General features: G+C 56.8%; 1 protein-coding gene across 5 annotated transcripts in view; it reads right to left on the minus strand.

Annotated features, from left to right (window-relative positions):
- AGAP3 (ArfGAP with GTPase domain, ankyrin repeat and PH domain 3) overlaps positions 1-15,051 on the minus strand; it is a 51,263-nt gene that overhangs the window by 35,597 nt on the left and 615 nt on the right. For all 5 annotated transcript variants that reach the window (XM_032840140.1, XM_032840144.1, XM_032840143.1 and 2 more), the window contains exon 2: positions 14,846-15,051. This exon ends at the window's right edge or, in 4 of these variants, runs on beyond it. Coding sequence is in view for 4 of the 5 variants with exons in the window: in XM_032840144.1 (XP_032696035.1) it covers positions 14,846-15,051 (206 nt within the window). In the remaining variant the exon portion in view is untranslated. The remainder of the gene's footprint in view (positions 1-14,845) is intronic.

Consider the following 15,051-nt stretch of genomic DNA (forward strand, 5'->3'; position numbering starts at 1 on the left):
TGTAGGGAGGGCAGGAAAAGGTAGCTAGGTCAGTGGATTAGTATCACAAATGTTGCTTAAAAAACAAACAAACATAAAACCTCCATGTCAGTAAAGAACGTACAAATGGCCAATACTAGGGGAAACCACTCATTTTCATTTGATACTCGAGTAAATAGAAATTAAGAATGTGAATTCTGCTGCTCATTTTCCAAAGCCCTGCCAGTGGGCTGGGGTGCATGGCGGTCCTGGTGCGAGCACGTGAGGCCGGGGCTCCAGCAGCGGCTCAACAGGGGTGGAGGGGGCATGATGGGGAAGAGAGGCTTGGCAGCCAGACTCTGTGCCGCTGCGGGGACCACTGGACACAGAGGGAAGGACAGAGGCCCAAAGACGTCCAACGCTTCCAAACAAGTGAGAGCAACACCAAACGGCAGGCAACACGGAAATCAGGAAGGCAACGACCGTCACGCGGCCACTTAACACAACGGCGGCAAAGCCTTCTCTACCTCACACAGGTGGCGGGGGCACTTCCGGTCTTTTTTTTTTTTTTTTTAAAGAAGCAAGACTGTATGGACCACGGGCCCATGTGCAAGGAACACGTCCAAAGGAGGACAATGGCTGACTTGGGGCGGTTAGGAACAACGGTGATTTTTTTTTCTACTTCTGTTTTTCTGCAAATTGTCTCTTATATCTAATGTGTTGTCTACGACATGTACAGGGAGTACACGATTTCTGTAAAAAGGAAATGAAATGGCAGCAGCAGAGCGCTGTCCCACCTGGGGGTGAGGGACGCTCACAGAAAGGACAAGTGCGGCTCACCCCCCAAACTCCTGCTCTGCCCAGCGCCCGGCCCCCAACATCTGCAGCTGCTCTGGGGTCCCCGCGCTCTAAGAAGGACTCGCGAGAGCCTTCCGACTCTGGGTCAGACGCAAGATAGGAAAGTGGGTAGAACTAGTACATGTAATAAATGTACACGTTCCGTCTTTTTTAAAATGTTGTTTTGGAGTATAAAACCACTTTCACAACACACTCAAGGAACTGCTTTTGGCCCCCTGGCACTTCCCCATGGGCGGAAGTTTCCAGAATGAGTGTCCAGTCTCCCCCCGCCCGAACAGAACTCAGACTCCAGCATTGGACCAAAATGCACCATCCGCTCCCCACACGTTCACCTCCGTGCCCCCATCCTGGCAATGTTCTCATTCACCCTGAATGGCCATCTCCAGAATGTTTCATAGTACATACACTCCAACCTCATCCCACCATTCCCCGACTCAAGGGCATTCTGGTGGCTTTTTTTTTTTAAACCACCATTAGCTGCTTCTTTGTAAGGGGAAAAAGTAGAACAGCTGGGTTCAGAGACAGATAAATTTTGTGTGTTAATAGATAGCATCCAAGGGCTTCTCCTTCGTGGGCCCCCCGTCATAGCAGCCCAGGGGGGCAGGCCTACACCGGCCCTCACACCAGCATCGAAAGTTGTGTGTTTGCCTCCTGCCACAGGACAGGGGAGCCCAGGACCTGTTCTTCTGATGGGAGTCCCTGATTACTCCTGAAATTAATATTAAGCATCTTTTCATGACCACCAACAACGTGCACTTCCTCTTCTCTGAACTATCTTTCTGGTCCTCTGCTCTGCCCGTTTCCCTCTGGAATTCAGAACAACTTCCTCTTCACAGTTTGCAGGAACTCGATCACAGGCATCTTAAGCATTTAACTAGCATATGTACATGGCAAGGAAATTCTCCTACTCTATTCCACAGAAACGTAATTAAATCTGTTAATGTTGTAATTGATTATATTAGAACATCTGAGCAACAACAACAACAAAAAACCGTGAGACCAGAGTGAGGATACGGAAGGGTGGGCTGGGATGAAGCTCTTGGCGCAGGAAGGACACCAGCTAGGACTCACAGAGGGAACACGCACCTGAGAAAATCAGCACGTGGCCACCCCAATCCCCCTTCGCAGGCATGGACTGCTGATGCGTGCAGACCCCTGCCCCCCAGCAAGGGGAGGGTCCCTGGCAGTAGCTGACTTCCCTGGTGCCTGAGGAACAGCCCACAGATCACTTAGCAACCACCAAGTGGGAGGAAACGGACCTTCCAGACTTAACTCCTAAACAGCACAAACAGCAGGGCCAGATGTGACACGACAGGGGGTAATCCTGTCAAAAGGGTTTACCCTGGATCTCATCAACGCCTCCCCTCACTGCAGGTCCTGGGCAGCTCCAGGAACAGAGGGAGAACTTCAAGACAGCCAGGCAGCAAGAACATCGGAACCCACGGACCTTCTCCAAGAAATCTGGCCCGGCCTCATCCCATCCTGATTTGGAAAGACCAAAAGGGCATATAAGGTATTTGGGGGAAACCAAGGAAATCTGCTTATGGGTGAGCTCTGAAAAGACGTCAGAAGATTCCTTTCAAGCCTCTCGGGTGTGACAGTGGGGTTCTGTTTCCTGCAGGAACGTGCTGCGCCTGGAGACGGCAGCTCAAGCCTCAGGAGAAGTGCCGAGCTGCCGACCGCGCCCACCGCCAGAAGGAATGGGAGAGGAAGGAGCAAACGCCTTCCGAGCTGGTGGTTTCTTCCAAAATAAAAAGCTGGGGAGAAAATCGGTCACGTCTTCTCCTCTATAAATTCTGGGTTTCCTATCTGGCTTAAGGGAACCCTTCATAGCCCCTGAATCTCTTGAGACGATATTCTTTTAATCTTCTCCTGTATTTGATTTTTTTAAGCTTTTTATTTACTTATTTGAGAGAGTGAGCAAAAGAAAGAGAGAGAGCACAAGGGGAGGGGGGAGCAGAGGGGGAGGGAGACGCAGGCTCCCCACTGAGCAGGGAGCCCAACTATGAGCACACAGGGCTCGATCCCAGGACCCTAAGATCATGACCCGAGTGGAAGGCAGACGCTTCACGGACTGAGCCACCCAGGCGCGCCTGAAAGCTGTTTCACGGTGCAGCAGCACCTGCGGGCTGAGACCAAACTTCCTGGGTCTGGTCCTGCCTCCGCCCCTAAAAGCAAGCAGCCCTGAGTACATCCCTTTCCATCTCTGTCCCCCATCTGCTGGATGGGGGCTGGGGGGCACACTCACCCTGCAAGGGTCCAGAGAACCATGAAGAGGCACGCAGGGCAGTGGCGGGCACGTACAGAGCTCCCGCAGGAATCTGGTTAGTCGCGCTCTTTCCGAGATCCCAGATCCGATCCCGCCACCCTTCACTGAGAACCCCGCCGCCCACCACCCTCCCCACCACGCCCGCTGCAAGAGCTGTCAATCTTGAGACATTTGCAGCACAAACACCAAGTACTGCCGTGTGGGGTGGCACATGTGAATGGTTTAAAAACACGCTATGCCAGCAATTTTCATAATAAAATCAGTATTCCAGTAAAACAGAGTCTCGCACTGCTAATTAAAGCCGCCGGGCTGCCGGGGCACCGGCTCGCCGTCCTGCGCCACGAGCTTGCGGGGCAGAAGCCGCTTACCGCCGAGGACCCCGCCTGCCTTAGACGCGATGCTGAGTTTTCTCTGGTGCAGGATGCGTGAACATCTGAGGCTCCCAAGATGAGGGAAGGCCTCGCCCTCAGGGCCTGAGCCACGGTCCCCTGTCCAGCCACCTGCAGGAAGGGTCACCCGGGGTGGGCCAGTCCCTGACTACATCTCAACCAGTCACTGGCTCCTCGGCCACCTCCCCTGCCCTCCCGGGGGCCTGATGGGCGGAGGGCCACTTCCATGCTTCCCGGGGAGGTTTCCTCAGAGCACAGGGTCCCTCTTCTGACCTGAGCCAGCTGACCCGTCAGCAGCACACACCAAGAAGCAGGACACCCGTGTTTTCAATGATTTCCCAGCTCTGACCCCCTGGGGAGGAATGTGAACTCCAAGAGGGATGACAGAGAACCAGGCACCCCTCCACCCTCCTGCCATTCCTCCAAGCAAGTCTGCAGCCCAGGAGCAAGGCAGCCAAAAGCCTGCCTTGCAAAGACTCAAGTGGGAGGCCCTGCCCCACGCTCCTGCCAGTGAGAAGACACAAGGCCTCGTGACAACAGCTGGCCCCCACCCTAAATGGCCTCCCGACTTCCAGCCCTGCTCCCGGGGAGCAGGGTTGCTGTCAGAGGTCTGCTGGCCCGCAGCTCTACCTGCCCCCTGCTCCTCAGGCCAGTGAGCAGCACACCAGGCTGGGACCGCGGAGCAGGACAGCGCACGGTCATACAGGCAGGAGGGTGTCTGAAGGACCTCCTGTGCCCAAGAGGGCACATGGGCTGGGTACCGAGCAGGAAGGCCTCCTGGTTGTTGGTCAAGAATTCTCTGTGAGGCCAGGAGGCCTGCGCAAGACTGGCTCAGGGCTCCGTGCCCACGTGGGACGCGGCGAGTGAAGAAGATAGTAGCTGGGGTGGGAACGCCGAATGCTCTAGGCCCCGCGATGGACGAAACTGGAAAGGGGGGCCTTGGAGCTGGACGGACCGGCCTTTGTCAGGCTGTCCTCTCTAGGACCGTAACAAACCCCTGGAGGGACCCCTGTGCCACTCGGGAGCCAGGAAATGACAAGAGAGCATTTCAACACGGGTTCGGGACAGGGTCTCTGTCCCAAAGGTGCCAAGGCTGGGGAGAAGGAGAGATCTACAAGATGATGGTTTCTGTCTTCTCAGGTTGGCTGAGGGGCTTGGAGATGCCGTCGAAGACATCACGAGGGACTGCCCAGCCTCACCTCTGAGCAGACGAGGCGAGAAAAGCCGCCTTACTGCGCAGTAGGGACGTGGGCTGAGACACAGCAAGAAGCCAGCCCAGAGCTGCTGGCTGAAGGGGGGCTTTATTCTCTGCCGCCTGTCTCCCAGAGTATGCACACATTTACAACCTCTCCGCTACGATACAAACATGGATCCTGCTATTACATATACATACAACTCAGCAGAAATCAAGGGCAAAACATAAACCGAAAATCCCTACAAAACAGCCCCTGCCTCAAATGCCAGGACGCGGTGAAGAGACTGTTGTGACATTTGCTGGTTACACGCATCTCAGCACCACTGCCATGGGTCACGGTTGGAGGGGATCAATCACGCAGCCCACCACCCCTGGTGTGCTGGAAGGAGGTCACCGTGATGCAAAAAAAAAAAAAAAAAAAAAAAGCCTACCCAGTGACCTTGAACCCTCCTGCCCTACAGAGCTCGAGGGCTGGGCACGCTGCTCTCCCAACTGTGCACTGTGGTCCGAGCCACGCGGTCAGCACGCTGTCCCCGGACTGTGTGCACCCCCCAAGCCAGCAGTCCGGGCGACCTCGTGGCAGGCTGAGACGCAGACGGCCAGCCAGTCCACAGACTGTGCTGTTCACACGAGTCCTGACCACGGAGAGCTCACCCGCCTGCACGTCCACTCCTGGGTAGAGCCACCAGCCCAGAGCGCGAGGGCCATGCCACCCATCCCACAGCAGAGGGAAGGAGCCGGCCATGCCTTTCCCCGCCCGCCTTTCTTCCCTTACCCCGAATTCAGGATCACCCTCTGGCTGGCAACAGAGAGGCCTGGGCCTGAGAGGGAGCAGGGCGGCTGTGTGGGGACGCGGGGGGCACACAGGGGCTGCACCGAAGCAAGCCACACAGAGGCCTGCGGCCGGCCCACACGTAACAAAGCCCCGCCTGCGAGGAGCCGTGACAAGCGCATTCATCGTGCAAGAAGGGGGCCTGGGCTCACACCCCACCTTCCATCCTGGGGCAGAACCACACGAATGCGGCTCCCAAGTGTGGTGCGTGAGGACCCCATGACCAGAACAGGGTTTGCGGGCCACCCTCATCATGGCAGTGGTCTTCGGGTGTTCAGAAAACGCACCGGCACGGAAAGCTACTGCAGAACCGGTCCCTTCTCCACGATCAGTCTGCGATCAATCAGGGCCGCCAAGCAGGTGCGCGGCTGGAACACCCCTGTAGCCCGGCCCATGGAGAACAGCCGGGCCTACGGGAAAGGCCCGTTCCTAGGATTAGTTTTTAAAAATTTTATTTATTTACTTGAGAGAGATCAAGAGATCACAGGGGCAGAGGGAGAAGCAGGCTCCCTGCTGAGCAGGGAGCCCGAGGTGGGACTCGATCCCAGGACCCCGGGGTCAGGAGCTGAGCCGAAGGCAGACGCTTCACCGACTTAGCCACCCAGGTGCCCCAAGGCACGTTATTATTAATCAATACTTGAGAAAGCAAAGTCAAAAAGGATGCACTTTTGTATTCACTTTTTAGGACAAACAGGTATTCTTTGGTCTATCAAGGGCTAAAATTAGAGCTGTTCTCCGCGGCATGCGTGGGCTGCCCAGCTACTGAGCGCTGGAGTCTAAGCCCATCCCAGGAGCGGTGCTTCGGGCAGAGCCCGAAGACGGAGTGAGAAAAAAGAGTTTTAAAAACCCATTAATAACTTCTCATATTGATTGCACCTGGAAATGATGACATTTCAGGTACACTGGCTTAAAGAAAATACAATATTAAAATTCACTTCATTTCCTCTTTTTTTTTTAACCTTTCTTAATACTGCTACTTGAAAATTTAAGGGACACCTGCAAAACCAGGCAGTGCGGGACTGAGTCAGCAGGCAAACAATCAAGTAAAGGCAATGCAGGTTGGCCCATGGGACACACTCCTTGGGACAAGCTGTGGTCCGGGGTCTGGGCCCATCCGCCGGAACGTAAGACAAATCCTGGGGTGGCTCCTCACCCCGCCAGGCTGTACCAACTTAACCAAACTCCGCCAGCGCGGATTCCAAGTGCCAGTGGAGGGGCCGCAGGCCAAGGAGACTGTGCAAGGTACACGCACTCTCGTGCCCTCAGTCCCCATGCCCACCCTGCGAAGGCGGTGACCATCACCCGGCATATGGGGGACGGGCCAAGACCCAGCACAGGACGGGCACTTCCGAGGGAATGACAACCACCTAAAAGCTCCACGTGCACCCGCCGGCTTCATTCTCACACCTGCACGAGGGAACGGGCGCTTGCTCACCTCGTTTTGGCAACACGGAAGCCAAGACACAGGGCAATTCAGGGACTCACCTCAGGTTGCACAGCCGCCGACTGGTAAGTCTGGAATTCGAATCTAAACAGCGCGATCCCAGAACCAGGTTCCGTAACCACCACCCCAACAGACGAGGAAGACGCCCAGCATTCGCTCCACCACATCACCAGATGCAAAACAGTCTAGAATAGTCTACAAGCCATCACCGAGCAGAGGAGTGCTTGGGAACAACTAAAAGGCACCAAAGCTTCACAGTTCTTCGCACCAAAGTCTCCAGAGCCTTCATATAGGGCCTGATTCACCAAAAATCCTCAGGGCACAGAAGGCCACTGGCCCCTTGCTGGGAGGCAGCAGGCAGCAGAAGGAGCGGGGTGAGCCCCGAGTGGGGGTTCCCCGATCTCCCAGCCTCTCCCGCCCCACTGTGCACACAGACACACACACCCCGAGGGGCCGGGACCGGCCCGAATCCCACTCTCCAAGCTGGGGCTCTGGGTTTGCAAGCCATCAAAACATCAAATTAAAAGGCAAAAGAGAAAGTGGCGTAGGCAGGCATACCAATGGTGGCAAGGAGGGGTGCTGACAGACAAGAAAGAGAAAGAAACACACCCACTGTAAACAAGCACAAAAAACAGCGCAGACATATCCCTCGGAAACCACGTGTCATGGGGTCACTCTTCTTGGTGCCCAGAGGTCAGCCTGGTCAGCTCCACTGGGGGTCTGAGGCCCCCCCAACCCAGCACTGCCTGAGGGCCCCAGGCCATGGCTTCCCGCCAACAGATGGTTAAAATTCACATTAAGAGATTAAAACTATCTTACATGCCATAGGAAAAGAATAACAAACCAAAAGGAAAATGAATAAAAGACATGAACAGGATTTTAAAAAACGCAAATGACCAAAATCATTTTAATGTTGACTATCATTAGTCATCAAACCAAAACAAAATAAAACTACAAGGAAAAAGAGGCACCTGGGTGGCTCCGTGGGTTAAGCCTCTGCCTTTGGCTCCCGGTCATGATCTCAGGGTCCTTGGATCGGGCCCCGAGTCAGGCTCTCTGCGCTTCCCCGTCTCCCTCTCTCTGCCTGCCTCTCTGCCTACTTGTGATCTCTTTCTCTCTCTGTGTCAAATAAATAAATAAAATCTTAAAAAAAAAAAAAACAAATAAAAAAAAACCCAAAAAAGTGTCTTTAAAAGGCACCCTACAGCCTTTTATTTTTTTGTGCATTTTTTTTAAAGATTTTATTTCTTTATTTGACAGAGAGAGTGCATGCAGCAGAGGGAGAAGCAGACTCCCGGCCCCGCCGAGTAGGGAGCCTGACGCGGGGCTCAATCCCGGGGACCCCAGGATCATGACATGAGCTGAAGGCAGACACTTAGCCCACTGAGCCACCCAGGCGCCCCTGCAGCCTTTTAAAACAGCGGCAGGCGCTCACTGTGTGCTTGCTCCATGCCAGGTCCCGCCATGAGCCCCTCCAGGCACACCTTCGGCAAGCCTTATGGGGCACCACCCTGTGGGGAGGTTCTGTTATTTACCCCTGTGTCTCCCAAACGCCCAGATCTCACCCAGAGGAGCTCTGCAATCACCAGCTCCCTGAGGGGAGCCAGGAAGCGCTGGTCAAGGGCAGCGTGCAGGAAGTCAGGCTCAGCCCAGACCACTGCTGGGAGCCTGCATGGCAGACAGGCTGCAGCCGATGCCAGAGAACCACGACTGAGGTGGTCCAAGGCCCGTGTGCGGAGTCACGGCAAGCTGCACAGATACAAGAGAATGCAAGTCTCGAAAGAAGACGGGTCAGGGCGCCTGGGTGGCTCAGTGGGTTAAAGCCTCTGCTTTCGGCTCAGGTCATGATCTCAGGGTCCTGGGATCGAGCCCCGCATTGGGCTCTCTGCTCAGCGGGGAGCCTGTTTCCTTCTCTACCTCTCTGCCTACTTGTGACCTCTATCAAATAAATAAATAAAATATATTTTAAAAAATAATAATAAAAAGAAGACAGGTCAAGCACCCGGTGATCTGCCAGTCGCAGCCTGGCAGGAACAAGAACCCCGGTCTCCCAATTCCCCCACAGGGTGCTACCAGATGAGATGGACGCAGGGCCTCCCATTCTCCCTGCAGGGTGTTTTCCACCAAAATCCCGCCTTTGCCGGGAAATGCCAATGACAGCAAATCAGTCACAGAGTCGCTGGCAGCAGATAAGCGAGGGCAGAACACAGACCCAGACTGGGCAGCCAGCGGCACACACCTCTGGGCACATTCCTTCTACTTCCTTCTCCATCTGAATCTGCTATCAGAAGCGTGCATTACTTTTGCCATTTCCACATCTATTTAAATGTTTTAAGTATATTCTATGCTGCTCAGGGAGGGGAGAGAGCCGTCCCTGAGCCACCATCTGACTGGGGACTCAAGACATCAGAAGATTACAGCAGGAAAGAACTTCGTCCCCCTAAGTTCTCTTTAAGTTGTATTCTAAGCATCCACAGGTTGAACTGAAGGTCCAAAGGCTTCCCTGAGAGACACCTTAGGGGGGCTGATGGGCATCCGGTCCGACCAGCAAAGCTCATCCATCCGTGTGTCCACCTATCTGTCCGTCCACGTCCACAGGGGAGGCACCGGCTGTGCAGTTGGAAAACCAGCTCCCGCTGCTCCAAGCTACTCAATCTAAGGCCCAGGCTTTGCAAAATAGGGAAGAGACCTGCATACCTAGAAAGAGACCCGCCACATGTTGCAAAGCCCTATGACAACGTCCAGCAGGCAGGCAGACAACACTAAGCCATGGGACGCGGGACCAGCCAATGCGTACATCCTCGATCAGGTGCTCCAGTCCGCCGCCATCTCCTACTTCCATCACCCTACGGCTCAGCCCCATATCCCGAAATCACCTTCCCTTTACTCCTAGGCCTGCAAGTCAGCGAGGGGTCAGAAGGAAAGTAATTCCGGTTAAACCAATTTCAAGTTACCTGCATATTAAAAAGAGAAGGTGAGCCAAAGGTCCCCGGCTGGGGGTGCCGGTGATGCCGAACAAGGACACGGGAGTTCTCAGGGCCCCACATCTGCCCCCTTCCCCGCCCCCAGGCCTCCACTCCCCTAAGCGTACTTTTCCAGAAGGGTATCTTTGCCCCCTCCACTCCTGAGGTTCCGAGGTCACGGACTCCCTGCCAGCTCAGGGTAGGCTCACGTGCAAAGGCAGTGTGGACACTACGGACTTGCGGATCGGCTCCCCCTCTCACCTGCTCCCCTCGAGGCCGCTGCTCCCTCTGCTGCTCACCCCCCACCCCCGAAGCCTCAAAAGCCTGCTCTCCACTGCACCTGCCCTAATGCTCCTGCCTCAACCCTCACGCACCCGCCCAGCTCCTGCAGGATTCTGTACTGCCTTAAGTGCTCTCCTGGAACATGGTGGGGTGTAAATAAATCAACACAGGACAAAGCATGAAAAACTCCCCAACCACGGTCCTCTGCCCTGTCCCCCCGGACTCTGTGCCCCAGGCGTGCAGACCAGCCTGCTGTTCCTTGAACACCCTACCGTACTCTCTCCCTCCCCTGCTGCCACTGCAAGGCTGCTCTGCCCTGGGAGCCCCATGCCTGGCGTACACATTCAACTGAGAAAGAAAAGGTAGAGGAAAGTCAGTAGGCCGAGCTACAGGATGCTTAGGAGCCACAACTGTCTTCTTTGTAGGGGGTTTTCCTCCAGGCAGCGAGCAGCAGCTCAGTGACAGAGGACAGCATAGAAGGGGGCAGAATGAGCCACTTCTCTGCCTCCTGAAGTTCTACAGCCCGAGGAGGCAGTCTTTCCATTCCTCTCCTGCGACCCTGAAGAAAGGGGTCTGGAGGACCCTGGTTTTCTTAAAATCTGGGCTTTATTCCCACCACTTACAGACCCCACTCTAGCACCTTCTCCGTTCAGCCTGCGGTCCAGAGTGCCCGTGTGGCCCCCTCCTCTGCCTCCTCCCTGCCTTCCACTGCACTCCATACAACTGGGCCACACAGTAGGAACTAAATAAATGTATCTGGAACAAATGTGGCTTTCTCCGGCCACTAGCACCCACACAGATACCCTCCTTTTCAAAATTCCTAGAGCGCTTCCGTGCCAAGTCCTACTTAAGCCTCCGGGCCCCCACCAGACACTCATTCCCGCAGCTAACTAATTACCCGCACGCCCGGGTAAGTGACAAACTCAGATCCCTGGGCCCCCATCTCAAACCTACTGAATCAGATCGCTTGCGGGCGGCACCGGAAACGTGTACTTCGGCAAGTCCCCCAGGTGGGTGTTACCACCGGGCTGGGGACCAGCTACCCCGAGGGAGAGGCAGAAGGGCATCGGAGCCCAGAAGAGAGCTTCCCTGTCTCCGAAACGGCCGCAACTGCTCTTCACCTGCGTCACAGCATTCCGAGAGCGCTGCCAGGGTCTCGTCACTGGACACGGAGGAAGCGGGACGAACTCGAGCCCCAGGCAGGCCTGCAAGGGAGACTCGCTGCTGAGGCGGGCACCCCCTGCCCGCTCCCTCCAAGCCCTACCCAGCACGCCCTGCCCACAGCTCAGGGGCACGATCCCTCTCTAGCCTTGGCTTGAACCCACCAGGAAAACCTGCACCTGCTGACCTCCCTCGATCCCAGGGAGTAACAGAGCCCCACGCCTTGGCGGCCGGCCAGCAGAGCCTAAGGAAGCCTTCAAAGGGTGACCGCCGTTGGAACGCTCAGAGGCACTCCATTGTTTAGAAAAAACATCTTGAGAGGAAAACAAAGGGGACAGCAACAAGTTACCAGCTGACCAAACCCAGTTCCTGCCCAAGGAGCAGCCACACAGCACCGGAGGCCACAGTGCACTTCCTGGGCCTGCCCCTGGGCCTGCAGGGCCCACCCCTGCTCAGACTCTGGGACCCTGAGGCTGCTCCTCCCAACAAGTCATCCTGGCTCCTGGCTCACTTGGCCCGGGTGTCTGCAGGTCCCACGTGCCCAGGCTGTCCCCCAACTGGCCCGAGGCCCAGTTCCTCTGCAGCCCTCTTTCTAGGACATAGCCAGGAGACCCAAGCAAGTGTGAACGGTTCCCTTCCCCGCAGACTGCTACCTGAGGCCCCGCACGATCCCTCCTTTCTCCGAGCCTCAGTTTCCCCACCCAGGAAGGTGAGACTGGCTTGGAGGCTCTGCCCGCGGTTCAGTCTTCTAGCCCTCTACCCCACCTCCCAGTTACACTTCTTTTATTCCGTAGAACGACAGGATGAGCACCTTTTCTCCTTCCTTGGCCTTTGGTGGAAAGGGAACATTTCAGAAACAGTCTTGTCCCACCTCAAACCCTGTCCTGAAACAGGACAGCTGAATGTTCCTCTGCTTCCTCCCGCCCTGGTCACAGGGTTAGAGGTAACAGAAGGAAGCAGGGAGAAGACAGGACAGCAAGGTGCCATCATGTTCCTCGGTCCCAAACAGATTCTGACTGCGTCTCCCAGGTCACCTTCAGAGCTGGGACAAATAAATCCTTCACCGAAGTATTACCGGAGTGAGGCGGAAGCTTATTATACACCAGGAAAATGTCATCCCTTCCCGCTAAGAGGCTCGGCCCTCGTAAACAGACGGTCCTCCCCTGGCTACAGATGTGTTATGTAACACACGGACCCAGGTCCGCTGGGCCCTGGCAGGGGGGCTCAGTCAGGTTCACAGGGAGGAGGGAAATGCGCCCAAGAAGCTATTCTCCTCTCTCCCCCAAGAAGGGGCTCTGCTACAGGAAGGCTATAGGGAGAAACTGGAGAAGGAGTTTTCAGGGTTGGGTTTTTTTTTTTTTTTTTTGCTTTTTTTTGCTGCCTGCCTAGAGCTGGGTGACAAAAGTAGGGAAGCAGGGGTTAGGTGGGCCCTAAAGATGGATTCTAGGAGAGAGGCTGGGAGAAAAGGGAGAAGCAGGAAGAAAGAGGTGGGAGGCCCTGCCAAGAAAGAGCAGGGAAGCAGGGATCAGGAGAGCTGAGAACGGATGTGTGAGGAGCAGCTGGGCCTGGTGACAATGAGACATTGGGTCCCAGGATTCACGATGGTGATACCAAGCTTCCAGGCTAAGCAGACAGAACATGAGGTTCCAAACCGCAATGGGGAAGTTGGTCACGGGGGGAGGGCTCTAAGAGGGGAAATTCTGCCTGTCATGTTGAATTCAAGACTGGGATGAAAACTCAGCGCATCCTGGGAACCGTGGCCTTCATGTCACAGAAGATGCCCAGCCAGAGGCCCCCCTGCAACTGGGGTGTGTGTTGGGGGGGGCGGGGCGGTCACAGGTCAGAGTTAAGGAAGTTGAAGCTGGATGGGAATCCAGCTGATTCCTGCCCCTCCCTGCGGGGGTGGGGGGAGCGCTCTGCAGCAGAAGTCTTTCTTCCCTCTGTCCCTGTCCCTTCTGTGACTATCCCACCAACTCTCTTCAACAAAAGGAGCTGGGGGTATCTCAGAGCCGATGGGGAACTTTTGCTTCCTGGGAAGGGCAGTGAAGCCACAAGGAATGGCCACTCTCCCTGCCCCACCCGCTTCAGATCTAGGAGAAAAATCCGGTCTCCTCTCTTTGGGGGCCCTGGGCTCGCACAATGCCATCTCCTGGTCCCCAGCTGCAACGGGCGATTCAGGCCATTTACTCAGATCCATGTTAATGAGTTTTTCCTGTCGCCTAATTAGTTCACAGCAAACTCAGCCTTGAGAGGAAAGAGGTAAGAGAGGACTGGGGAAAGGACAGAGGAAGTCAGACTGGAACGTTCCGAGAGCTCTAAATGGGGTCCTCTACTCCCAAAATACTGAATGCTCCTTCCCCGGCTAGCGGGACCTCCAAAAGCAGAACAGGAGTGTTCAGGTGAGGGAGCCCCCAGAGCCTCACAGAAGATGAGAACGTGGCCCCAACTGTGAGGCCCAAGAAGTGGACCGGCCCCGGCCCACAACTCCATGTCATCACCCAAAAACCCCTGCAGTTTCCCCTGCATTTCCCCTATACCGGAACCCACCACCTGCCAGTGGGCAGTCCTCCTCCAAATGGAGCCAGACAGGAAGCAGGTGACCCAGGGTGAGGCCCGTCTGCCCCTTGGGCTCTCAAAGGTCACGGTGCCACCAGGCTGTCCGTGGGTGCTGCGGGTCCCCACCACATTAGGGGTGCGGGATATGTGCCAGCAGCGTGCACCCACTTCCTCTGCCCCCCTTGGCAGCCAAAGTCCTGGGCCCAAGAGCCTAGAGAAAGGAGCGCTGAGCAGGGCAGTAGCCCGGGGTTCAGGCATTTGACGCCCGAACCATGTCCATGGAGGTCGGTCAGCTCCCCGCAGTCCCGCGCCCGCCTCGCGAGCGGTTCCCGGGTGCGCGTGGGACCCGGCGAAGGCGCGGATGTACCGGCCGGCGCCTCCCACGCGGTCGCGCCGCCGGAGCCCCACGCCAGGCCCGGCCCGCGCCCGCCTGGCAGCGGCAGCGTAGGGGGTGTGCTTCGGAAAAGGGCGCCGCGGCGAGCGCCACCCTCCGGGGCCCGCAGGCGCTGGGCCCGGGAATGCTGCCATCCACTAACGGGAGGCTCGATCCCCCGCCCCGCCGCGGGGCAGGGCCGGTACAGCGGCCCCACCTCCCGGCCCGCCGAGGCCCTCCGCTGCGCCCACCTTCCCTCGCCAGGCCTGGCAGCTCTGGCCCCAACCCCCCGGACCTCTGCGGCTCTGAGCGCACCTGTCCCGGGAGCGACACCACCCTCGCGCCCTAGAGCACTATGAGCCGAAAACGTGTCGCCTGGCACGGGACCGGCCCCGAGCTCCGGTGTCCCCGGACGAGATACAGCGAAGCCTGGACGACCGCTCTGCAGCGCCGGGTATCAGCACACCGCGTGGCCGGGATCTCAGGCGCGAGGACCCCAGACGGGGAGAGCGTGGCCGAGCCGGGCCACCGCGCCCCATCTCCCGCAGACCCCGGCTCCGCTCACCCTCGATGGAGATGACGTGCTCCCGGATCTGGTTCTGCAGCGCCAAGTCCTCGATGCGCTCGATCAGGTCGTAGATGGCGTAGATATTGGGATGCACGGATTCGAAGCGTTGGATCTCGGCCCGGATGGCTGCCGAGTTGGAGAGCGCGAACTGCTGGGGGGGCCCGCCGGCCAGCTGCTGCGAGGGGCCGCCGCCGCCCCCGGCC

Source organism: Lontra canadensis, unplaced genomic scaffold, assembly GCF_010015895.1.
Source record: "Lontra canadensis isolate GAN:19392208 unplaced genomic scaffold, GSC_riverotter_1.0 scaffold111, whole genome shotgun sequence".
Taxonomy (NCBI): Eukaryota; Metazoa; Chordata; class Mammalia; order Carnivora; family Mustelidae; genus Lontra; species Lontra canadensis.